Consider the following 27,171-nt stretch of genomic DNA (forward strand, 5'->3'; position numbering starts at 1 on the left):
CCAGTCCTTTCTCAGTCGACAGGAATCTGGATAACCCAGAGGAGCTGCCTGGAAAACTGCCCCGTGCTGGGTCTGTGCAGGAAAGCCGGGGAGGCGCCGGGAAGCAGCGGCTGCGGGGACGCGCGCACCTCGCGCTGCCGCCGGCGGGAGACCCCGCGGGGGCCGCCGCGGCCCGGGCACCGCGGCAGCCCCGCCACGGACCCGCCCCCGGCCCGCGGCGGCCGCGCAGGTAGGGGCGTCGCTGCGACACCCCGCCCCGGCGCGGTGAGGGGCGGCGCCGGCCGCGGAGCGCGGTCGTCGGCGCTGAGGGGCGGTGTCGCCGGCCGCTTCCCGCCTTGGCAGCGCCGCTGGCGCCGGGAGCCGCCGCGCTGCGCTGCCCGCAACAGGTCTGTGGGGGGTGTGTGTGTGCGGGGGGGGCGTTTTGGGGGGTGTGGCGGGGGGGCGAACAAAGGGGCTGCGCGGCAGCGCGGCGGGGGCTGCGCGCGGCCCTGCGCGGCGCAGCTCGGAGCCCGGCTCGCACAAAGGCCGCCCGGCGCCCCGCCGCCGCCCCGCTCCCTGCCGGGTTCCCTTCCCCGCCCGGTGGTGCCGGCTGCGGCACGGGCAGCGCGGCGGCCACTGCCTCCGCGAGGCGCGGCGCCTCCCGCCGAGGCCTGACGCCCCGCCGGTCCCGGCCGGCGCGGGGGGGGGCCGGCAGCGGGGCGGGCGCTGAGGCGGAGCGGCCCCTGCGGCGGCGGCGGCGGCGGGGAGCGCGGCGCGCCGGGAGCGCTGCGGCGTGGCCCGGCCCGGCCCGGCCGTCTGCGCGCTGCGCGGAGGTAAGTGCGCGCCTCGCCCGCGGCCGTCGCCGCCCCGGGTGCCCCGCGAGGAGCGGGGGCAGCGGCTCGGGCCGCGCCGGTGCTGAGGGGGCCGCGGGACGTGGGCGCCGGCGCTGGGCAGCAGCGGAGGGAGAAGCCCGCAGCGCGGCAGCCGTGTGTGTTAGCGGGGCTGTGGCGCTCCGTCATGTAACCGTGTTTCTCCCTGCCGTCGGCCCCGTTAATCCACCTGACCGCCTGCCCGGGGGCCGGGAGGGGGCGGGCGGCCCCCCCGCGTCCCGCCTGCGCCGCCGAAAGGCCGCGGTCGGTGCGCGCTGCGTTTCACGTTAGCTGCTGCTGACCGGCTCGAAACCCGAGTGACCCCTTCGCGCTGGTGTTTCGGGGTGTGTAACAGCAGCATCGCAGTTTCTTCCCGCTGTAGATTTTTTATGGCATCGCTCCCCAGCCTGCTAAAAGCGCATGGATGGTACAAGCCTTTGATGTACACGCGCACGTGATTTTGCAGCGTGGAAGGGGGCAATGCCTGAAGAGAAGTCCTAAAGAAATATTACTCAGTAAGGCTTTTCCACAGCAATTAAATTCAACAATAGAAAACTAGAACAAAAAGTTGGAAAAAGTAGGGCAATAAAAATTAGGAAAGTAATAAAATAGAACAATCATTTTATATGATCTGAGAAACTGAAGAGCTCCTCTGCTTTTCACAGATTTAACCGTCGATCTCCCCAAAAGGTATTAAGTGGGATGCTTGCGGAAAATGATAATTAAATTGTCACTAGTATTGACAAAGCAATGTTTTGTTGCCTAGTGCAACTCTCCAGCCCATCACCTCTCCTGCCAGTTCTGTGTCCTCCCCTTCCCAGGGCCCATCACACGCTATTTATTCACTCTTTAATTAGGACATCTAAGGCCCGCCAGTCACCCAGTGCTAATGGCACTGTCTGGTGGGAACCAGCGGCTGTGCCAAGGGCCGACCCCTGCCTGCCCCAGCCCTCCCTGGCTCCGGTGACGGTGGCACTGGTCAGTGATGACACTCATAGGAGCTGGAGTTTGCAGGAGTTTGCCTGACAGTGCAAAAAGACTGAAATCATTAACAGCCTCCATGCTGCTGATTTGTTTACATCGCTTTCCTATGTAAAGAAAAAAAAATCCAAATTAAAATAATCACCAAAGCTTTTTCTACAACCGAATGTTTTAAGCCTGTAATATAGGTAGATTCGAAACTTCAGTAAATATTAGATCACCATTATTTGTCAAGTGCATTCAGTGAAAGCCATTAACTATCCCATAGTAAAGCATGCTTATAGTATTTACGGCTGGCCTAGGTTACCTTAGAGACAGGGATGTGGTTAGATGGCTGGATCCAGAGCCTGCTTACCGGAGTATTCAGCATCCTAAAGTATTCTGTTGCAAAAGGCTATTATGGGCAGCTGGTTGGTAAAGATTAATGTAATAAAATATGAAAGGAAATGGTGCAATTTATTTAGAACAGGATTAAACTCTTTTTTTTTTCTTTTGGTCTTATGAGATGCTGGATGGGTTTTGCAGGGATTTTGCTATTTCTACCAACTGAGATTTTACAGCATTGCAGTTAGGAGGCTGTTTCTTTCCCATGAACAGAAGCTGAGAAGTCATTTTTTACTGCTGGTATATTTAGACACATGGAAATACTCATTAAAAAATCAGCTCATTTGCATTGTGTTTAGTCTTATTAGCCCTACTGGGCCATGACAGTTCCTGTATCTGCTGTTTTACTTATTAATGGAACTGTCATCATCTGTTCTTTCTGCTTCATTCTTAGTGTCAGTATTATTTTATCAGAGAACAGGAATGCTTAGTTCCCTTTATTGAAAAATAATTACTTTACAGGAGTTCAGGATTTGACAGCCAGTTTAACCCGAAATATGGCTGAGCTGTCATTGAAAGGGGAAGGGACCCTGCTCCATCCCTAGCCTGGGCCATGCATTCCCGCACTCTTCCTTGTGCCAGCACTAGCAGCCACGTGACCCCGTAGTAAACAGATAGAGATTTTGCCTTCCTCCTGCAGTGGCTTAAGCAAACGCTCAGTTTACATGTATGCAGAGTTCAGCATTAGTGCAATTAACAGGGCTACTCCTGTGATCAGAGCCAGGTGTGCATTTAAATCCCCGCAGGACTGGGACTGTAGTAAAGTTTTTATTAGACAGTGGTGACAATTCTGTAGCCTTTTCTCTGTCCTCGTCTTATAATGCTGATTGGATGCTAACTGGTAGTTTTGGCTTTGAAAGAATTACGGGATTGGGTCAGTATTGTATAATAATAATGCGAGTGACTGACTATTAATACAAAAAAATGTTGGCTAGATCCTTTGTCCTGCACTGCACATTTGGTATTTTCTAGTTTCTTACAGCTCATCAGTGAGGATGGCAGGAATTCATGATCAATTAGTTCTGTTTATTTAATGCAAAACAAACTGAAAAACTCCCAATAGTTGAACAGATTTTGCACTGTGTGTCAGAGGGAGAAGAAAGATGTGTCACATATGTGCTTTTCAGGTGCGGTGTTTCACAAGCTGCCATTGCCATGCCTCTGGCTAAAACAGCCTGGTTAACAGCCTTTTTTATTTCACATGGAAACATGCCAGAAACTGCGACCTTTCCATACAAATCTATGTAAGTTGGACAAGCAGCTGCCATGCTGTTATGTTGTCTGTCACAACATGATTTGCACTGATAAGTAGTATGGAAATTATTTTTTACACACACACATGCACAGGTTAGCAAAAGCAGTTTGTCTTTTTTTTCTGGACACTGATTCCGGCAGGAGTGTTTAAGGAGCAGAGTGCTAAGCTTTGCAGGTGGATCCTAACTGCTGAAACGTGTTCCTGGACTTTTGAACGCCTTCAGAATATCAACCTGTCAGAGGTCTGTAAGTCCTTTTTTTTTTTTTTTAACATGGAAGCAGTTTTGCTTTCTCTCTCCCTTCCTTGCCAGTATATTGAAAAAGAGGCCCTGAGCCCTCGAGATAAATTCTTATTTCTGCGACCTATTTTAAAGACTTAGATGGAAAGAACTGAAAACCAACCCTTTGCTGTGAGAATGGTATGCTAACAATAAATGTTCTGATTCAGTCAATCAAAGACAAATCTTCTTCCTGGAAAAGCTTTCCTCTTTATCCTGTAGTTTTCCTTCATTTCTCCTTTGTTGCAACTCCCTGAATTGCCTCAGTTTGAAAGAAACTATCATCATACACATTTCTATGAACATACAGTGTAGGAAATCCTGATGCTAGAGAAGGTAATAGAAAATCTCCCCTGACTACAACAGGGATGGGACTTATAGTGATGTGAGACTCTGACCCTATCAAAAAGCTATGTGAAACTTAGATAAAATGGGCAGTAAAGGTGCAAGGTACTTCTTGTTTAATAACAACTTGGTAACTGTTCTGAAGGAGTTTGTTTTTCACAGCAAGTGCAGAAGTAGTTAAGTAAATGTCACTTGCTTGTGAACTTTGAAGTTAATCAGTAGCCTTTTTCTCAAGAGTTTTACACTGTGGTGTAGGAGAAGGAAAGCAAAGATTGTTCGTTTATGTTTGTATGATAATATCCACTGGTGCTGCTTCTGGCTGGTCAGGATGAGGCCTGGACCACTTGTTTGTTGGTCTCCTACATCTGTGACAGAAGGCCAGAGCTCCTTTATGTTGGATGACAGAGTTGCAAGGATCTATTAGATTGTTCATACATTAGCCCAGTGCCTGGGCTGTATCCCTGTTAAGAAATTATGTATCCCCGTTAAAGTATATTAAGATATACTGTGCCTGTTAAGATATTATTACAGCCTTATGGGGACATAAGTAATTTTATTGCACCCCCAGAATCAGATAACTTTTCAGAGTAGTGTCTGAAAGCCTTAGTATATGCTGTGAGAAGGAATGTCAGGAAAGAAGGAAAAAAATCTCTTCCTAGTTAAAGGCAGCCAAACTTCTCGACGTGTGAGCAAAATATCAAAATCTTGAAATGGTCAAAAGCCACAAACCAAGACCCTCAGACCTGTGCTTCTTCTTACAAATCGTAACCACAAAACAAAACTCCTGATTTGAAAGTCCTGGTTCTTACTCCAGATCCCCACGTCCTGACTCAGTTCAGCTCTGCCCTGGGTGCTACCTAGCAAGTGCAAGGAAAACATCACCACTGTTTCACATGATGCAAATTTAATTGCAATTATTAACAAGGTTGTATCCTGTAGCACTTGCAAGAGCCATGTAGTTTAGCCAGCCTTACTATAGGCTTTACTTCTCTGTGTAAGGAAGTCAAAAAGCAGGTGGTATAATCCTAAAATAGCTGTGTCATCCTTCATGATTATGCTGTCAGTCTGTATGTCTGTTCAAAAAGAGCACAGATAAAAAGGATAGAATAATAAAAATTAAATGCAAAGTGAAGAGTACCCTGTATATTTCTTCAGCTTCTCCAAGATGATCCATTTGACACCTGATTTTCCAGCGAGGTCATTACCCGAAACAGAAACCACATAGCTTTGAGACAGATGATTAGAACAGAAGAACACTTTGACCTAATTTAGCCAGAGGTTATTGGCTTGGTGCAGGAGTGAAATTCTTTGGCCTATTCGTGCAGGAATAAGTTTAGATAACCAGGCAGTCCTTTCTGTCCTTTAATTCAGGAATCTTAAGTGTTACCAAACTGCCCTATTAAATGAGAAAAATATATATATCATGGAAAATATTGAATCACTTGCACTAAATTATAAATCTAAAAACTGAGCGTAGTCAAAGACAGAGGAATCAGTAAAGCCGGAAAGCTTTTTCCAGAATACCCAAACTCAGCATATGAAATTCACATTATAGTAAAAAAGTATGTTACACAACAAATGCATAAAGTGTCAAACTATGGAAATAATAGTATTTAAATAGGAACCTATTATCTTTCTATCCCAGATTGGTCAGCAACTGTCCCCTTCTGGTCTGTGGTTAACTTCTGTTGTAACGTAGACAGCATGCATTTCACTGAAATTTCTCTTTTCCCTCTGTTCTGTTCTGCTGACTGCATGGAGTAGCCTTATATTTTGATAAGCCCTCAGCTATACAGGTGCTATTAAAAACATTGCTTGGTGAGGTCAGGGCTGATAGCCTACTGGTTTTTCTGACAGTAGAGTCTTGCCATCAGAGTGTCTAAGACTCTCGCATGTGTTTCTGCCATGAAATCAGCAAAAGTGTTTTTTAATCTTAGCGGAAGCCATGATGGATCTCATTCTTAGCTAGTATAGTTAAGCCCTGCCCCACAGAAAGCAATGGAATGGGGCCAGTACGCAGCAGCTGAGGAGCTAGCTTGGTGTCTCCAGATGTTCTCTACAGCTGGAGGTGCCGTGAACAAAAACAATCACCTGGTAAACTGCTCTTACATTTGTTTTGCTTAGAACATACACAGTACATTCCCTTGCATGCTTTTGTTTTTACCACTTGTTGTTTAGGCCAGGAAAACTAAAAAAAAACTGTTATTTTAGAGATCAAAATGCTGCAAAGTCAGCAGATTTGAAAGTGAAAAGGAAACACAGGACCGAACAGTAACATGGCTATGAAAGAGTTGCAGAGTCAGAGACTCACCCTTCCCAAGTATGTATATATTAGAAGCACCTGATTAGTTTGTACATTAAGGAGTTCATTATTTTTCCATTTAACATGCATTTGTCTTTTAAAAATAAATAATTTCGAAATCTAATGAAAACGTAATTTAAAATGCATATAAGAAAATACTGTATGACTATCAGGCTAGCAAAACGGGTAGATTTTGCCATTAATGCTAGCAAATTATGTTGTTATTTAGCATTGTTGCATATGCTTGATATTATGGTACCCCCTGTAAATCAGAGGAATGTGATGATAGATCCAAATAACGTATCATCTCACATGTATTTTGCTTATGTACAGAAATCAAGATTGATTAGAAGAGAAGGAAGAGGGATCATCCCTGATTCTTGCCTGGGCATCCAACCAGCCAGCTGGATGATAGGGGAGTCCTGGCTTCCAAGCCTTACTCCAAGAATCATTTTCACTTTTACATTGCCTTTTAATTTGAAGAGTGAGAAATACATCACGGAACAGAATCCAAGATTCTTCTTTCTCTCTCAGTAACATTTTGATTGTTCCTATACAAAGTAATATAGCTTTAGGCTGAAGGAGAGTAACTGACCTTCTGTCATAGTCCAGGGCTTGATCATTAGGGCACTCGATTGGCACTTGTGGGTTTCAAACCTGTCAGACAGAGGAAGGAACATCAGGAAGTTTCCCATGGTCAGTGCTCTGATCTTTGTAGTGAAAGGGGAAGTAGCAGCAGCAATCAGTATTGCTATCTTTTAAAATAATTTAGGTTTCTATTGAAGAGGATTCTGATCTAAGGCACCCAAAGCAAGGATTACCACCTCCTGTCCGCATGAGTTGAGCACTTCGTCATCATGGTCTTTGTTATTTCTCTGTTGACTAGCCCTTGGTAGGTCTCATATGCTAGCTTTCGAGGATCCCAATAAACTGGCACCTAACTGTACCCACAGACTGCAGGTGAGCCTGTCTGTATGTTCCAGATTGCACTACAGGAGCTGGTTACAGATCAGTAGTACGGTGCAGTTGAGTTCAGACACACAAAATGTCCAGGAGAACTGGGATGTGCATCCCACCCACAGATCAGTTCCATGTAGGGATATGGCCCCAGGCCTGCAACATATCTCTCTGCCTTGGCTTGGTTTCCATGAAATAGTAATAGTAAAAAATCAGACTCCTGTGAGTCACCTAGTAGTTCACAGTTAAAGGCCCAACAGAGCATATTCTGCCAGCAGCACTCTTGCCATGGCAGACAGAAGTCTGTGCAAGCTTTTGCTTCCTGACAAATTAGGGAGTATGAGCTCTGTGCTGTCATGCTTGACTGTTCCTGCTATCTGAGCTGGTGTCTTAGGTCCATCTCTATTGCATTGCCATCTGCCATATAAACTGCCCGCAATGTTGGCCTTTGCCACATATAGAATTGTGGCACCTCTGTTGACCACGCATCTCTTTGAATCAGTCCTAAGTCTGTGTAGAGATAATGTCTACAGAAATCTGAAACTATTTTGTAAACCTGACTAGAAGTACTCTAATTCTGAGCTAGAGTGATTGAAAACATCATGCTTGAAAAAGTGTCTGGGTAAAAATAGCAAAGAAACAACACATGATCTCTAGAAGTGAGAAGAATACCATTCACTGTGTCTCTGAGAGACCTATACCTCTCTAAGCATCGCTTACTTAATTTGCCCAGAAATCACTGAGTCAGTTCAGTCTCTCTAAAAGTTTTTTCCCCTCTAAGTGCTTGATTTAGAGTTTTTCTGGGGAGAAAAAAAGTGTTTTCATTATTCTTTTCTCTAGAAGCTTTCCTTTAGGGAAAAGGAATGCCTCTCATAGGCATAAGTATCAGAAGAATGGGATTTTGTTGGCTGTCCTTTGAAGTATATTGTTACTTGTCAGATTCCTTCTTTCTCAAGTATGTTGGTCACATACTTTGACAGATCTCCAGTGCTTTCAGCTCTTTAATCTGTATGTCCTTTCCATAATGACATTAAAAGCAAAGCTAGTTTTATCTTAAGTAAGGAATTATTCTCCAAATGTATTGGCCCATCTTCCCTATTGAAGAGCAATACATAGTGGGTGTGTTGCAAAAATGCAGTAAATTCATTGGGAGCAAATGATCTGCTAATCTGGAAACTACAACCAAACTTGACAGTTCTTTGATTTTCCAAAATCTATTTAGAGAAATCTGCTGATTTGCTTGATTTGGCTTTTACAGACTTCAGTGGATATTCTCCTCCTCCTTTGTTAGTATCAACATTACTGAAGTGTTCTCAGAGACTTTGAATGTTTTTGCAGTTAGTTTTTTACAACACTGCTTGATGCTGAAAAGCATTTCTGCAGTCAACATCATGACAATTCACCCCACTAACACCAAAACCAGGCTTTTAGTCATACGAGCTGATGTCTTGCTCAACATGAATAGTCCTGGTATACAGAAATTTCCAAAATTTAAGGTCAGAAAGGATCACTAGATCAACTAGTTTGATCCTGTTAAATTTCATTCCCCTGGACTGAGACCAGTTGTGTGTTTGGCCAAGTGCCTTCCAGCAAGGCATTCACTCCTGATTTGAAAATGTCTAGAGACAAGTAACCTAGCACTTTCCTTGATCATTTGTTTCAGATTCCTCAGATGAGCATAATGGTCTTCCTGAGTCAGGTCCAATTAGCCCAGTATTCAGCCTCCCACAGTTACCATGATACGATATACAGAGAAGCATGTAAAAGCAGGGTAAGAATATGTATTTCTCTATGGGATACTGATTTATCTGTGAATATTCTCTGACCATTTTCTAGCTCAGGGTCCTTCGCTGGATGTAGTTTTCTGTTTGGTATGTATTTGCTAACTTTCAGTAGATTCTGTTCCATGAACTGGTCCTTCAGTCTCCCCATGAATTCATGCAAACTTTCAGTATCCATGATATGCTATGGTAATCTCTTCTTACCTCAGTGGTATAAATATTTTGCTTTGCTTGAGCTTCCACTCACTGGCTTGTTTAGGCCTTTCTCCATTAGCCTAAGAAGGCCAGCAGTACGCAGCGTTTTTATGTGTCTACACTTGTCCGCAGTGATGAAGTCACAAAATAAACATAGTAAGCCCTTAAGAAGTGTCTGCACTGCGTTTCTCAGCAGACAGAGGCTTGCTCCACCTGTTTGCCAAGCTACTAGCATGAGCCAGCGCCTCTCCAAAGCCACAGAAGTGCGGTTGTGGGGTGGTACCCAAGTTAGGTACCACCTTTTTGCTTGGGAGCTGGGCTGTCTGGCAGACATGGTGTGCAGTCAGAGTAATATTGTCTGTTCTGAGTCTCTCACTGGAGTGTTTTTCTCTAGCTGTTAAACCATTGGTACTTTTCTGTTTCCTCTCTCATTTTTCACTAACACTTCCAAAATGTAGACCCTGGAACATACATACATACATGCATGCAATACACAGTGCTCCACTGTCAGCCTACTAATGCCGTAGATGAAAAGGTAACCTTTTCCCTACTGTTACTCATGATTTCTCAGTTTACACATTCAAGAACTGCATTCACCCTTTTGGGTGTAGCATTATGCTGCTGTATTGCATACAGCTTTTTGTGTAATGTGGTATTAGCTGCGTCCAGATACGATGAAAGAAACCAAACTTCAGTTTATCACAGATATGACCACATGTTCTCACCATATATCTAAAACTGCAATTACAGGGCAGTTTCTAGAACTAGCAGCAGTTCTCCATAGCAAACTTTAATACATTCAGTATGGTATTGCCATGCTGTTATCTCCTGCTCTATAGTGCATTAGTGACAAAGACGCTGGCTCTGGAGTTTTCCCCAAAGGTACTGTAATCATTTAAAATCTTGTTTCTGACTGTTCTTTTTGTGTTAGACTTTCTTTCTTCTGAGAGACATTAGAGAGGACTTGCACTTAACCTTTGCTAACTTTTGCTTTTGTGGGAGTGTTATTTCGTTCCTGGTGTGAGAACTCCTAAGAGACACTGATCTTGCCTAACTACTTTTGAAGAGTCTAAACTGGAAAGAACTCAAAAAAATATTTTCCTTTTTAGAGAATATTCATCCCTACACATATTACTGTTAGGAAAGCTTTTCTCTGGTTATGATGACTGTTTAAAACTTGTATATTTTTAGTTTTCATTTGCTAGCTACAATAGCTCTTTCATCAAGATTTTGATAATATTTTTATTATGACTGACTTCCTCCCTGTGACACACGCATCCTTTTCTTCCTCTGAGTTCCTGATGAAGAACTGCTACCCACATGTTTCATGTGTGGTCTGTAATCAGAAACTGCATTTCTTATGCAGTTTGCAGTTATGCAAAACTCCATTTTTCCTTGTGGTTTCATGGAAATTTTGCAGTTATGAGATGAAATAATTCATACCTCGCTTGAATGTCCTGAGAAAATTATAGCACTGTGAGAGGTCACAAGAAAGCTGCAGAGGCAACTTGACTCTGGATGCAATACTTTAAAAGATATGCATACAGTAGGCAGGGTAAAACAATAGGATTGGATTGGATTGTAATCCCAATTTTGACAACTCCTAATTTAAAAGAAAAAAGAAAAGAACAAAAGTAAAATCTTCCTGAAATTTTTCTAGGAGTGGGTCATTGAAAGATCATTCTTTTTACTTAAAAATAGGAGGTTAGTCAAACAGTTAAGATGTGCAGTTTAAAACTGCAGTAGAATGCAAGACTGAAGTGCTGCAGGCCCTTTCAGAGAAGTGGCATCTCTATTTAGGTTCTGAATGTTTTTACCAGTTAGGAAAAGACTTCTTTTCAGATTTCACAGATCCGCTCAATAAGCAGAAGTCTATCAGACCATTTTTATAAGCATGCAAACCTCTTTACACTTGTCTCTGCCCCCTCCCCCCGCCTCCAAAGATTTTCTCTTCTAGATTGGAGCTGGGTGTCTTCATTCTGTGATAGTACTGGCCAATTCTACTTTTAACAGTCTACTTTTAATTTTCTTAAATAAATACAAGGGATGTTTTCTCCCTTCTAATCCTGCCTTATTAGAGTCCTTAATTGTCTCAACAGTCAGATGACTCCTGTGTCCTGAGGGAATTCTCTGCTGGGGTAAAATTTGGCAGAACAAGTTTTTATAAATGCATCTCCTGGACTAAGGTGGAGCAGAACTGCATTCTGTCAGTTCTAAACTGGTGTATGGTCCTTGGGGAGGTTAGCCTGTTTATGTAAATTAATGTTTCTTATGTTAGGGGAAGCACTGCTCTGATTTACCCTGGATCTGAGTCAGAGTTGTTTCCATTTGTGAAATGAAGAACAATAATTCCTCCCACATGCACCTATTCCCCAGAGAAAGTGGGTCTTGCCCGGAGGACAATGTTTTGGTCAGAGGCTATTGGCACTGCACCAAAAAAAAAAAAAAAAAAAAAAATCCCCCAGAACAATCCAAAACAAGCATTTAATTAGATTTTATCAGAAGAACTGCCAACTGAATGCAATGCCAGGAAACCTTACCTGCAGCTCTTCACTACAGTCCCTCTCTCAGAAAAAGCTACATCTTATCTGTTCTGTTACTGCAGCGATGTATCAGAGCATCTGAGATTGGGGGCACACATCCAGGATACTGTAAATATGTCATTGCCGAGTCTGTAAATATAGTTCATGTGTGTTGGCTGTTCCTCTGTCCATTAACATTACATCATCCCTGGACCAAACCCATGATAATGAAAACAGTTTCAGTCCATGTAATCCAGCTTTTGTTTTAAGAGTCCTCAGTAAAAAGAGGTGACATCAGCTCATACATGCCAGGTACTCTAAACAGCTTGCTCCCTTTTCCAGCACCTATCTTGTTTGCAAGTTTTGACAAAAGTGCTAAAACCAAGTTTGTTCTAAGCTAAGCCAGATCAATAGGAGTTCAGATCTTTTTGAATTGGCAAAGTTATAAATTCAACTATCTTCGATTCTGTAATTCGAGAATGTTCTGTGGCACCAAAACGGCAATGCAACACTTTCATCAATGTTAAAAAAAAAAAAAAGTCTGTTTGATCCTAACTGCTAACAGAGGAAGGAGGAATTATATTTCCATCAGCCCATTTCAGCTTCCTGTTTTAGAGTAAATTCATGACCTTTTAACTGGGAATCAGTCATGCTGCTCAATAATGGAGAGGTTCCATAGCTTCTCTGAATTGTTTTTCAACTTTATCTTTGTGCAGTTCTTACATGTTGTTTTGAGTTAGGCAAAAGTGCTGAGATTGCTACAGTAGTCACTGGTCTGTAATTTACAAAGTCCTCCAAACCTGCTTTTAGCTTTTTTTAGGTCTTCAGCTTCCCTGTAGTGTTCTTTGTTGCCTAAATTGCATGTGATATTTTGATTCAAACCCTTCTTATGCTCAGCATGAATTTTGACATATTCATGGTAGTTAGCTATAAATACACCAGAAGACATCATTTTCTTTAGAATTCTTCTGCTTGCCATTAGTGAGCTGTACCACCAGTCCTTCCTCATTTTGATTGCTCAAGAGGATGTTAACACAGGTGTTTGTTAGGACAATGGTGGGTGGTAGCTTCTTTCTCAATTACTTTTCCACTTGGAAGTTGAACTTCCAAGCCAAGTAGATATCTGAATGTGTGAAAAGGTGTGATTATTGTGCTAGAGGAGGATCTCACCCTTTCTATTTTCATCACTTGAGAAAGTTGTAGAGACCACTTTTTCTGGATGGCATTTTTAACATCTTTGGGTGTTATAATTGGTGATGTTCCTTTTAGACATGATGCAGGAAACACATTTCAACATACATAGATATTATTGGTATTATAATTATATTACAGCTACTGTTTGTTGACTTTCCATATTCAGTCAGTCACACTTTTGATTTTCAGTAGCATTTCCTTTCATTTTTTCTTTATTGCTTCACTTTCAAAATCAAGTAGTAGACTAAGAGCTTGAAACTATCTAAAGCTGCTCATTCCTTCCTGTAAAGAGGGATGTAAGTCATGAGGAGGAGAAGTTTAAGACGAGTGGTCACAGAATTGAGGTGTCTGGATCCTGGAAGGATCATAATGTTGACAGCAACGGGGGAAAGCATATTAACACCTTTTTAGTGTTATTGGTGGAGGAGGTCAAGCTGTCCAGAATAGCAGCAAGATATGGTTTGAGCATCATAGCACTCAGAGATTGCATGAATGAGCAGAGCAGACAAAATGTTTCTTACTTATGTTACAAATTATGTGGTATTGGTAGCAATTTTCTTAATGGAAGACTACATCAGAAATTTCATAGTAAGTTCAAGACCTGACATTCTAGATATTTTTCTTACCATCTGCATTTGTTCTTTGTCATTTTGGAAGTACCAGTTACAGAGACTGCTTTTGAACAAAGCTGATCATCGGGATTCTGGAAGGCCTGGAACAGAAACTAGATTAATCTTAGTGTCTAAAGTGTAATAAATTAAATTAAAACTTGATTACATAGTAAATTCAGTACTGTGAAGCCTCACTGAGAAATAAAATGTCAACAGGGATGCTACCCCGTTTAAGCTGCTAATAAATCAATGTATCTTACACATAAGCACCAACTGTATACCCAGAACAGTGCAGTTCTCCTCTTCTAGATAAAGCTGCAGAAGAGAGATGGGTTTCAGAAGACAATAAAGCCTAATCTGCCGAGTTTGGGTGTGGACTCAAGACATTTGCTATTAAGGCTATCCCATAAAGCTTAATGAAATGTTTGTAACTGCCAGATTTTAACAGACTCAGATGATAAACACAATGTTTTTGAAAAGTACTCATTTTAGCAAGGAATACAATGCTAGATTTGCTTTCAAATTCATAACCTTGTTATGGTCTCAAAGGCTCAAATATCCAGGAATCAAACCTCAGTATCAATTTCTTATCTAACTGAATGTACTCAGATGTAATACAAAGGCCTTTGTAGGGCGAGTGTACAAAATAGAAATCCCTAATCCCTGATACTACCATGTCACTGAAGTTTGTTTGTGCAAGTGTGGGCTTGTAGGGTTCATCTCCCTGTTCGGAGTTCCCAGACAGAGTCACCTACCAATTATGTTTTCAGGAAAGAAACCACAAAAGAGTTAGATTTTTCTAATGTTAATTTAATAGGCTAAATAAATAGTCTCTAATGAAAGGAAATCACAAAGCATATTTTACATAGAAGTAACTTTTTTGAGGATGGTGAAAAATATGCCAAATAGAATTTTAATGGAAATCACTAGCATTGTTAATAATCTAATCAGAAGCACAGCTCCATATTATATGAAATTAAGTAAATCTGGGCAAATTTTATATAGATCTCATCAAAACTTAAACCAAACCTGAGAAGTTCCTAAACAAACATGGGGCAAACACAGCACTTTTTATATTCTAAAAACTACATTTGTGAAATTAAGATTAAACTCAGTAGTGATCATGATGTGTGACAAAGACAAACCCACTTTCAGCCATGTCCTATGGCCTCTATTTTCCCAGGAAAAACAAAAAGTCATGTTCTAATTATCTATTGTGATTTTTACCCCCTTCTGCTTTTTACCAGCAGAAATCCTGAATCTTTCAGACATGAAGCAGTCCCTATAAAGTTTTTTCACATCTCTAATGTATTACAGCTACATAGTGTTACATATGTGCCAGATTGCTTTTGTCATAACAAAAAAAAATCCTCTGATGTGTTTTGTAAACAATTAGGATCTTATTAGCATAATTTTGGTCAGTTTATTATAAAAATAGTCCCATACTTCTGAGCGAACTGCAGTTAGCGAGCTGAGAATAGATCTATTTTAAAACTGATTAACTTTTTACACTTTCTTTTAAACAGGGGCACTGCCTATCAGAAACAGTGATACGAAGAAACCTTCACGAAGGTGACACCAAGGAGACCTTGGCTAAGGGGGAATCTTTGTCATGAATATATCATGACCATTATTTTCCACTGAAGCTGTTGCAAAAGGTGAATAAATTAGGGCAGTAGTCCCAAGTAGCTGATTGCAAAGGGTGTTTTTCCTCAGCGTAGCGAATAGCTGCCCTGAGGAATGCTGCACAGGTGAAGGGCTTCAAGTTTTAATAGGATAACAGGAAAAAACAGAGTTGCTTTCCAGGCTTTGTGGCAATTTTGTGGCCAGCAGGGGTTCAGGTGTTGGTGGGCAGCAGCTCGGGGGGCTGCGTGGCAGGGCCGGGCTGGGGCGGTGGGAAGCCTAGCTCGGCTCAACTCTGCCCTGTGCTCCCGCAGGTGATGGCCATCGCCACCAGGCTGGGAGCTGCCCGGGAGGGCGCCGCGGTGCCGCGGAGCAGCTAGCGCCGTCGGTGCGGCCGAGGTGCGGCGCCATGGAGGGCAGCAGCACGGCGGCGGAGAGCGGGGCCGAGCATGGCGCCCCGCCGGCGCCCCTCGCCGCCCCCTGTGGCCTCAGCTCCTCGCTGTGCTTCAACGCCGCTGAGCGCGGTGCGCAGCAGCAGCCCGGCAGGGCCGACGCTGATGCCGGCCGCGTGGTGGAGAGCCAGTGGGAAGTCAATAGCACGGCTGCCGAGGTGGAGGAGGCAGCGGGCGGTGGCGGTGGTGACGAGGCTGGGGACGAGGCCGCGCTGCCTGGCCTGCAGTGCCCGCCGGCCGAGGAGCCCGACCTGGTGATCGAGGTGTCAGGGCGGCGCATCCGCGCGCACAAGGCGGTGCTGGCGGCCAAGAGCGACTACTTCCGCGCACGCGCCTCGCGGGACATCTTGCGCGTGAAGGGCGTAAGCTACGCGGCGCTGCGCCTGCTCATTGAGTACGTGTACACAGCGCGCATGGGCGAGGTGCGCCACGACAACCTGGCCGAGGTGGTGAGCGGCGCCCGCGTGCTGCAGATGCCCTGCGCCCTGCACTGCGCCGCTGAGGCCATGCGCGCCCAGCTCCGCCTCGACAACTGCTACCAGCTGCTCTGCCTGGCCAAGAAGCAGCGGCTGGCGGAGCTGCGCGAGGCCGCCTACCGCTTCATGAGCGACCGCTACCTGGAGGTGCTGCGCGAGCCCGGTGTGTACGGCCGCCTCAGCGGCGCCGAGCGCGACCTCATCCTGCGGCGTCGCCTGGAGGCTGGGCGGCGCTGCCTGCTGGTGGCCGAGGTGAGCGACGCCTTTGAGCGGCCAGGCGGTGGCAGCCGGCCGCAGAGCCGAGAGAGCAGCCGCCCGCAGAGCCCCTCCTCCGTGGCATCGCTGGAGGACGGCGGCGCCCTCGTCCACTGCTACCAGGAGGCCAGCTGCGAGTGGCGGGTGCTGACGCGCCTGCCTGAGGAGGCCAACGCCAAGGGCTGTGCCATGTGCGTCCTCCACAACTACCTCTTCCTGGCGGGGGGCATCGCTGCGGGGCCGGCGGGCGGCGAGCCCCGCACCCGCCTCTCCGACAAGGTCTTCTGCTACAACCCCCTCACCGACACCTGGAGCCAGGTGCGCCCGCTGGCCCAGCCCCGCTCGCAGCTCAAGCTGCTGGCCCTGGATGGCTACCTGTATGCTGTGGGCGGTGAGTGCCTCTTCACCGTGGAGAGGTATGACCCACGGGCTGACCGCTGGAGCCCTGTGGCACCCCTGCCCAAGGGCGCCTTTGCCGTGGCCCACGAGGCCACCACCTGCAATGGGGAGATCTACGTGTCGGGGGGGTCCCTCTTCTACCGTCTGCTCAAGTACGACCCGAAGCGTGACGAGTGGCAGGAGTGCCCCTACAACAGCAGCCGCCGCCGCTCCACCGACATGGTGGCCTTCAAGAACTTCATCTACCGCTTTGACGTGAGCAGTGGCCGCGGTGGGGAGCAAGGCCCCGGCAGCGGGACCGGCGGCGGCGTTGAGGTCTTCCGCTACAACACGGTGGCCAAGCGCTGGAGCCAGTGCGCCAGCCTGCGGCCCAGCAGCGGCCCCATCCAGCCCTTCCGCTGTGCTGCCTTGGGCAACACCATCTACTGCGTCAACCGGACCGGCACCCTCCGCTTCTGCCTGGCCCAGGATGGCGAGGTGGAAGCGGACGGTGGGCTCAAGGGCACCTTCGATGGGGAACTTCTCAAAGCCCCCTTAGACGCCAAGGGTGTCCTCCTCCCCTTTGTGCTCACCCTGCCCGAGAAGCCGGACAAAGCTGGGGACCAGGAGGGCCCCCTCCTGCTGTGAGGTGGCCAGCTTGCCTTGTGCCTCCCAAGCGGGGACTGGATTGTGGCTGTGGGGGACCCACAAACTCCCTCCCGCAGAGGGGATCCTCTCTGGGATGTCAGCAGAGAGGAGGGTCTCCCCCTTTGCTCCTCTTCCCTCCCAAGATACTGGTCTAGAGCCACTTGGTGGTTGTAATTCTTCTCGCATTTGCTGTGCTCTGTGTGAAAAGCCAAGCAAATGAAAGGAAAAGCTGCTATAAAGGATCATCTCTGGATTATGTTTGTGCCAATTTCCAATCTTAGAGAACTTTTTTACAGCTGGGTTTCTAAAAATTCCTGACAACAATGTCATAACCGGGTGTTACTGATAGTGTTGGCCACGTGTATACACATAGTTGTAATCTGGGTGAGAGGCTTTTCTGCTATTCGTTTTCTCTCCTGGATGATACTGAGTGATAAACACTGATGGCAATGTAGCTTAACCGAAGTTGTTCTTATGTTAAGCCAACTGTTTCCTGTGTTAGAAAAGTATAGGAAGATCATCCGAATCATAGCCTTTCATTTTTGGTGCAATAGATTCTTTAAGCAAGACGTGACACTGTGTGGTCCCAAGAATTTCAGCCACAATGAATGATTTAACAGATACCAGACTTAAAGTTTTAAGCAACACAAATGTGTGCCACATGTTCATATTTGAAATAAAAAAAAAAAAAAGGCAAGTTATCTTTTATAATGTGGCAAGTTATAGCAGATATGAAATGTTCATATGTTCTTTATCTGAAAAAGGCGATGATTTCTGTATAAAAAGAATGTTTTATTATTTTTTTTATCAGAGGTTTTAAATTATAACAAAAATGAACTGAAGCTGTTTCAGGCTGTAACAGATTTACATGACACCATGTATGCCACTAGAGCTGGGGAAAAGATTTTGTACTTCAGCTGCTCTTTAATTAACTGCAGGTCAAGGAAATTAACCTAAACCAAATGTAAATTCTTTGAAATGGACTGCAGACAGCATAAATGTTTCACTGTATGTTCAGTATCCTGTGGCAAGAGACTTTTCCAACTTAGTGCAAGACCATCAGAGGAGGACAAGGAAAACAGGAATGTGCTATACATATTGATTATATTGTATACTAGCATGATGTTGTTTCCCTATCTTTTGATTGAGAGATTGCTTTATTTATTTCGAGCTAATGATTGCTTTAATTAATAAGTACTCATCAATTACAGTACAGGCTGATGACATATGCTGTCATTTGGATTTTGAGACTTTAGAGAGTATTGTCTATGGAGCAGCATCCTAACAAGATGAAATGATACAAAGGTTCTTCCTGCCTGTGGAAAGCTGGAGCATACGTTTTGTCAAGTTACTCAGAACAGGAAAAGTCTAAGATGTCCACACAGACATACTATATTAAAAAAGGCACTTGCATTTATTTTATACTTTTTATATGAAAAAATCAATAGACAAGGCAAATGTTTTAGCTTTACAGTAAATCACTGAGAAACTTTTTTCTTAAAACAGAATCATTGTTTTTACTGTTGGTAATTCAGCCTGGAATTGGCACAAACTGTGGAAGGGAATTGTTTATACTCAAAATTCTAGTATAGATTCATAGTCTAGAAAGACATAGGGTCGTTACATCAAAGAACAGCAGTTCTTTTTATGTTGTAAGATGTTTCAGTTGAAGAGAATATTAACATTCTTGTATCCTATTGCTAGTTCCAAAGGAAGGCAGCAGGCTGTGTCCTCAGGGACAGCATCTTAGCATCTTCACAGAAAGAGTAGTGGAGTTCATAAATATTTCTTTCCTTTCCTTTCCTTCTCTGATTTTTTTTCCCCTCTTCTCCCTTCTGCCTTGTGCAGTGTTTTAAAACAGCTGATCTGATTAGCTATTCTCTAGAAAACAGTGGTCCCGTCTTAAAAGTTCTTAGCCAAGTGAGCCTACTCCCTAGTGAGCTAACTAGAAGCATCACCCAGATGGAAGCTGTAGGACTGCAGAGTGTGGTGTTTATCTTAGCCCGAGTACAGACTTGTGCAGTGCAGTTTAGTTCTGCAGATGGCATATTTGTTGGGGATACACAAAGAAAAATTTCTTTTTTTCTGAATGATAAACTTAATTCTCAGACAGGAATTTTTGGAAATGTTGACTATTAAATTACAATACTGTAGCTTGAGCAGGAAAGAAAAATGGTGCATTTGCTTTCAGCATCATTTTTTGTGTAACTGTAGAAAGTATTTCAAATTCTGTAGTAAAACACTTAGGTACATACTTAAACTCAAGACATAAGTGCTAGACCAGATTTCGGTTTAGTAAAGACACCAGAGATGCACAGTGAAATATCTATTTTATCTTACAAGACAATACAATTTCTTATTTCAAAATATTTTGTAGTATAGTCTTTATACTACAGTATAATGAGGAATCAAGCCAATTTTGCATTTCCATTCTTGCTAAAGCATGAAAATGCTGCCAGATGAGTTTTGGGAAGTTGCTGTGATTTAAGCTGCGAAAATATGCCACAGACTTTCAGGAAAGAATGAAGTGTTTCCTTGCTTCCAATATTTGTTGCTGTTTATTGTGAATAAATATATTTAGAAATAATCTTTACACCAATAAACATTCTGCAAACCTGCAGTGGTATTTCTGCTAGCTTATATCATTAGGAAGGGTTGTATCAAATGCCTAGCTACTTTCACTGTTTACACAGTCTAAGTGAGAGCAGAGTCTGGTCTTCATTAGCAGCTGTCAATCAAACCTATTTCCTTTATATGCTTTTTGCATAATTGCAGCCTGATGACTGACAACAGAAGTGTGTTTCTAGCTGCATTTCCTATTCTGTGGCCTCTCTTGCCTCCCTGGTAAGCCTGAGGCAGGTCTGCTATGAGTTGTTCCCCCTTCCACCCCCCACCCCCACCCCCCCATTATATATTCAGTTCCAAGTGAAGTGCAGGTCCAAAAAAGTACTTGGGTACCAACACTGTAGATTTTAAGTAGATTTTAGGCATTGAGGACCAAAATGGTCATCCCTGAAATCTCCAGTTTAACTTAAACTGGGTAAGCACCATCCCTTTGACCTGCAGAAGAGCTAAGTGGTTCCTCTCCATGCATTCAGGCATGCTCCGGCTTGAGCAGTTATGCGCCTACCTAGCTCCTGCCTGAACTCCTTTGAAATCAGATGATGTGATACCCGCAAGCCACTGATGCAATATGTTTGTTTCACATAAGCTAAAGGGCCAGGCCATCCAAAATGTACTTGTGTATATTTTTGCTTTTAAAACAGCTATTTTATACAATAACCTGAAGGCTAGAGCATTTGCACGCGAAGATGGAGATACATGTTCTCTTTCTTGGCCTGCAAGGATTCAATCCACATGTCCCACCATCTAATTGGACAGGAGGATTTCTGGATGCTAATCCCTGATCTCTGAAATGTTTATGCATTTTGTATTATAAAATCATTAGCTAAAAATCTCAGCAGTGATCCAGGTAGCAGAAGTCAAGTCCCCATCCTCACTGAGTGATCCGAGGCTAGTGGGAGAGGCATATGCCTCTCTGCTGTCTTTCTTCTCCATTAATCTTGCCATTCCCTTCTCCCATCTTTAACAGGAGGTGCATTTGTTCTGCTTCCTCCCTAGAATACTTCTACTGTTAAGGTCCTCTGCTAAGAGACATAGGTTTGAATTTCCTTGAGCTGAGTAAGGACTGAACTCAGGCCTCCCACTTCATGTATATGTATTATTAACTGTAGATGACTATTTGGAGGAAGAGCATAGGGACCACCTCCTATGGCCCATTTTTAAGGAAAAGTTAATGCAAATTCTTCAAAAACACTCATAGGCTCCTGCAGTCTCAGTTCTGGGTGGATTCCAGGCTCCAGCTTCTGCATGGGAAAAGGTGAATTTCCATCACATATTGGTGCAATTGTGTAAGTTTTCTTCTCTAGAAAGCTTTCCAGACAGCGTATTTTTTGGTGTGCCTGTTTGAGGTGATTAACTGCATGTACTGTGCTGGGTGACTAAGCATGAAAATTGGGTTCCTCTCCGGGGCTTGAGCCTTGGTGAAGAGGCATTGCAGTGCTTAACATGGAAATGCCTAAAGTCTTCACTGCATCTAAGCCTAAATCCCTGCTTGAATAAAGAAACAAGCCCTTTCAGCAAATGCTAATAGCAGATGGACATTTACTATTTCCATCTATTAACTGGTTCCATGAAAAGAATCTCTACTGCAGCAAAGCCATTTGTACAAATTCTGTTTACACTTGGAATTCAAGTCAAAGAAATAATTGGCTAAAGAATAACCCTATTCGATCAAAATAGGCACTGTTAAGCAGACATGGGAAGGATGCTAATCATACCCTATTAATGAATAAAATTGTGCAGTAGCTGGTGTAAATTTTGTCCACACACACACACGAAAAAACAACTTGTAAATAAGTACCTGGTAGAATTTCAACTGATAAAAGAATAAATTACTCACATGAAAGCTGTAGCTCTCCTGTGCTGTTTGATTGGCTCTCAGAGTGTTGTATCCTGGTTACCGCTCATGAGCGGCCTATTGCTTTTCTGCTTTATAGTAGCCCTTCCATTGACTGCTTCATAGATGTGTTTATTATTGTTATCACGGAGCTTAACATTGGTACAGGGGTGATCTGCTTTGTGCCTAGGCTGACACTGAGTGCTTTCTGCTTGAAAGAACCCAGAGGATCTAGACAGAATTATATCTTTCTTTCTTTGGGCTTTTTTCAATGACATTACTCCTGGGACACTTAAGAAAGCACAGGAAGGGGAAATGTTAGTACTGTTGAGTAGTTATAGTAACAGGCATTTAATGACTTTTTTTTTGTCTGCTGTTATTCTGTGCACCAGAGTGTCATTGAATTGAACAGAAAGTCTCTGCATAGCGGTTATCAGTATGATTGCAAGTAATATTGTAGCAAAGTATTTTTTTTGTTTAAGCATAGCTACTGGGTAAACTCCTACTCTGAGATGTATAATAGTTCCACAAATTTCCTGGATTACTGGAACTATTCTGAATTTACATTACTGCTGCTAAAAGTAGAGAGAGACACAGAAGCTCCGTGAGTAAAATTCTGCATTCAAAATATGCAGTCACAGAAATTTCTCTGGGTTTGAATGCTATATTAACCGTTGCTGGAATGAACCCACCAGTATTAGGAACCGGTGTTATGTTTCAGGGGCTCTCTAAGGTTCATAAATTACTTGGGGGGAAGAAATGGGAGAGAGAGGGAGAGAGAGGAGGGAAGATGAGACTTGGGAGACAGAATATCTACTCTATATTCAGCTAAAACAAACAAAATAGAGGGGAAGGGAAGCCAAAGTTAGTACCTGAGACAGTGATGAATACATGATCAAACTTTTTCTAATGTTTCTTAAAAAGTCCCAGCTTTTAAAAATTATTTCATTAGTCTTACCACTTTGCAGCCAGAACACATTTCAGACAACTACAGTGTTTAATAAGCTACTTTCTGCAACAGTCTTCTGCTTTGCTTTTGAGTCTTAGTGGATAAACCTTGGACAAATTTGTGAAATTATGAAATAACAATGTTGATGCTGCCACTTACCACAGATTAACTAATGCAAATGCTTCAGACACTCTGCACAATTCAGGTGAATTACATGTGTAACTGATGTATTAACAGTTCATTTTAAAATTATATAGAGGTAAGGTCACTGTAAAGCTTTTTATGTACCCCAAATTATTCTGTAATGAAATAAATGCATACAAAAAGCATATGCTCCCCCACAGGGATTTCTGGGTAATTGGTGTTTTTTGTCATTCCTTCCAAACAGTAAACAGTATTGTATTTGTTCTTATTATAACGCAAAGACAAAATCATATGGATTATCACAAAAGTAGAATGTTTAGGAAATGTTTCTGAGACTAAGCAGAAGGGAGTATTTTCTTTTCATACCTTTTTGCACTGCAGAGTTGGAACCCATTTCACCATACCCTGGGTATTGTGAAAGTGAAATATTCTGCACTGAAAGCACTTCCTGAAGTACAGACTAGTGTAAACTCTAGTTCAGTTAATTTTTGCTTCCTGTATTTTTTTTCTGTCAATAAGTTAAAATACTTTATTTACTTATAAAGGTTATATGTAAGTTTTCCCAGTATACTCTCCTGTGTTATGTCACAAATGTCAGATTTTTGACTGGAGTAGATTCACATCAGTGTAAGTAAAAGAATCACACTTTGAATTTAGTACTTGTTTCTTACTCCTGTTTTCTCTCATCAGATAGTTTGCTTGAAATGAAGTCACATAACCAGTTTGAAAGCTCCAAGATTCACAGACAGACTAGGTGGAGTATGACTTGGTGTCACTTTCATTATTTCCTTAGCCACCCTAACATGCAAGCTGTGCCCATTTCAGTTTTCTGAAGTTTTCTTCATAACAACCCAGTTCTGCTGTTGGTTAAACCAGGATAAATCTGGAATAGTTCTACCATATCTATTATAGTGCTGGAGCATTTGGCCCATTCAAGCCCCAGAGTTTTCAGTCCATTATATTTAACTGGGGGCCTGTATAAGAATGGAGAAAGAGAGGCTGCTAATGGAGTAGATTCAGTAGGCAGTCCCTGGTGTGAGCATACATTTTTTTAACTTCACTAAATGTGAATTCTTTAACTCTTTGTCATTTTTTGCTGGGCTGTAAATTAGACATCAGGAAGCATACTGCAAATGAAACTGTATCTCAAGTGAGGTAAGTGTATACTCCTCTTTGGTTCAGTGAAAATTTTACAGCACGTCTCTCAGGATGTTTAGGCGATAGGCTCTAGCTTTGTTTGTATCTGATAAATGGTATGGCTGGTTGCAAGAGCTTGTGTCCTGATACATGGAGCTGGAAGTTCCCAGTTCTGAAACACCAAAACCATCCGCTGTAGCAGAAATGCATTTGGGTTCCAAAGTCATCTTAGTTTGGGTGCAGAGGATCCCATGTTAACATTTGTTTCCAAGTACAGTGCACATTTTTATTATGATTTACATCCATGTATTGGACTTCAAATATCCCAAAGGATTCCTTATGAAAGCATCTGGAGGTATATCGTGTTGACTTGTAGTTGCCTGAAGGGCGAGAAGTCTTCCTGGAGAGAAAACGAAGGGGTAGTCTGTCTGTTCCTAGTCTGCGCAGGCAGTAAACCCACAGATCTGGCAACTCCCATGATGCACCAAGTAATTATCAAGCACAAGAAACAGCAGTGTCATCAAACACAAGTTTACAGCCTATGGACAGATGTACACATCGTGGGTGGGGAAAAAGGCAGCTCAAATTAGTAACTACTAAAATGGGAGATCATGCCCAGAAGCAAACCCTCGTCCTGGTTCAGGATGGCATTGTCTAGGCAGCTACACACAAAAGAGAAAGAATTCTCAGTCTAAATAAAACCATGCGGCTAAAATGAGGTCATGGAAGCAACAGCCAGTTTTTACTCAGTTATGACAATACCTGCAGGTTTCTTTCGAAAGCAGCGCAAAGAGCTTCTGCATCAGGCCATCAGGAGCAGCTGCTGGTGAGCAGTCTCAGCTGCCGAGGGACGAGAACAAGGCATGACACAACAGTGACACCTGCTTGACAATTTGCTCAAGCATTAAGGAATAACAGAAAGGAGATGAGTTTCCTCTGAACGATAGCGACGGTGATGAGAAGTCCTTGGAAAGGAGAGAGGAAACAATATATGCCTGGTAGTTTTACTGCTGTTCCTTTCCTTTTCATTGCTGTACTCTCTTAGTGTGCTGACAGCCCCAGTTCTCAATGAATTTCCCAGTGAGCAGCTTACACAAGGGGAATTTTGAAGGTGATACCACTGTGTCTTTGCTGTTGACTTTTTTTCTTCTTTTTGTTTTTCCTTTTCCTTTTTTCCTTTTTATTTTTTTCCCTCTTTCTCTGTGGGTTGATTGTACTTCTGTCTCTGCATGGTTATTCCAGTAAGCCATGAAGGGGGGCTGTGAATTTGGAGAAATTCCTTTTCATTTTTTCAGGAGGAGGACTTTTCCTTCCCTAGACTAGGCCTTTCTAATTTTATTTGCCTCCCTAGAAAGAAAAGAAACAGCAACAATCTTATTAAAACCTTAACTTTCTAGATGAGGTGGGGAAGACTTAATCTATCTGCTTCTTGGCAGAATGGTATAATAAACCATGATCTGTTTCCTTTCCAAGGAAAAGAATAAAGTTGCAAGCAATTAAATTAATCATACTGCAGACTTAAGGCAGTTGCCTGTTGAGTTTACCTGTGCTTTTAGTCACTGCAAACCATGGTTACAGTGGGCTCAGCAGAGATAAAGCAGCTGCAGGATAAAAGTATCGAGCAGGTAGGAGGTCTCTGGGGAGGGATGCAGGAGCACAAACTGCTGCAGAATTAGGCTCGTTCCTATACCACTTAGAAATCAGCATCTCGGGGGTCAGTGCTTAATTTATTCACAGCTTGTTAGTGCACTATAGATTTGTTGGATTTTTTTCCTCCCACTCTTTTATGGTTCTTTGCACATATGAAAAATCATTGTATAGCTTGTGAGTAAAAAAATCTGCAGCTATTTTTATCCATTGTGCATCAGTAAGCAAATATGTCATCTGCTGTGCTGGATTATACTTACTTTCATATTTTTTCTGGATAAAGAAGAAGCTGAGTCTTGATTAGAATTAAAGAAATAAAAGTTGAAATTAATAATTTCTTAACTTTGGGGAACACAAGATAATGAATTTATGCCATCATCGTCTGTCTCTTTTTAGATCATAATGAAGTTCTAGATCCAAATGCCTCTGGACTTTGTATATGGGAAGTTGCAAGGCATTGGAGAGAGTGGAAACAGACATTCAAATTTTGCATTTATAATAAAAGGATATATTTTTATTATCAGATTTTAAACTGTAAGTTTGAAACTGTAAGTATGATGCTATCTGCCTCTTTCTAAGAGTTTTTTGTATTTCTGTTGTATAAACACTGGCCATGACACCAGAACAATTAGCAGCAAATGAAACACAAATTGCAGGCAGGCAGTCTTCTTTAAAATATGATTTAAAATATTAGGAAAACTTCTTAAAATCATGCAGATTCATGCAGATAAGATTACTAAGAAAAGTTGAACCACTTTCCTTTGATTTGTTACTGTAGTTCTGTGCTCCTACATATCTTTTTTTAAAGCAAATACTGACTCAGACTTCATAATCACATTAAATATGTAGTTTGATTTGATAACATACCTCAGAAGTGCAATACAACACCTCCTCCCCTTAAAAAAAAAAAAAAAAAAGAAGCTAAAATACCACTGAAAATAAATTGCTAGAATCACCTTAATTCATCAGTGAATTCCTGTCTTTTAGAGAGAGCTTTTTATCTCCTTGTTGGCTAAGTACTGTTTCGATCAATCAAATGTTATTTAAATGTAGATTCCAGCTCTGTCCAGCTCCAGTTTGCCTTTAACAGAGCTGGAGTACAAAGGTGTGATGATACTGCGTGTTAATTATCACATGAAATTAGCATGTTTATTTGAACTGTCTAGTCCAGACAAGATTATGCTGCCCCTAATTCAGCTAACGTGGATGCACTACTGCCAAGGAGGAGATTTAACTCAGTCTGCTTCATGGTGTTTGCTGTTGTTGCTCTGCTAGGCTTTTTAGACAGGCTGTCAGTGTATAGACATATATCAGTATATATCTGTATTTATACCAGCCTGCACCAAACTTT

General features: G+C 43.0%; 1 protein-coding gene across 3 annotated transcripts; it reads left to right on the forward strand.

Annotated features, from left to right (window-relative positions):
* Window positions 1–267: 267 nt before the first annotated feature.
* KBTBD11 (kelch repeat and BTB domain containing 11) lies at window positions 268–23,239 on the forward strand. 3 transcript variants are annotated; one of them, XM_064508542.1, is made up of 4 exons: window positions 268–386; window positions 9,013–9,120; window positions 15,179–15,310; window positions 15,590–23,239. In XM_064508542.1, the coding sequence occupies exon 4, from the start codon at window positions 15,685–15,687 to the stop codon at window positions 17,482–17,484; it is 1,800 nt and encodes a 599-aa protein (XP_064364612.1). In that variant the 5' UTR covers window positions 268–386; window positions 9,013–9,120; window positions 15,179–15,310; window positions 15,590–15,684; the 3' UTR covers window positions 17,485–23,239. The 3 variants fall into 3 exon arrangements, with proteins under 3 accessions (XP_064364612.1, XP_064364610.1, XP_064364613.1); XM_064508540.1 differs by lacking the exon at window positions 9,013–9,120; XM_064508543.1 differs by lacking the exons at window positions 268–386; window positions 9,013–9,120 and adding an exon at window positions 691–812.
* The last annotated feature ends 3,932 nt before the right edge of the window (window positions 23,240–27,171 follow it).

This window comes from Dromaius novaehollandiae, chromosome 3 (assembly GCF_036370855.1).
Source record: "Dromaius novaehollandiae isolate bDroNov1 chromosome 3, bDroNov1.hap1, whole genome shotgun sequence".
In the NCBI taxonomy this organism is placed as follows: Eukaryota; Metazoa; Chordata; class Aves; order Casuariiformes; family Dromaiidae; genus Dromaius; species Dromaius novaehollandiae.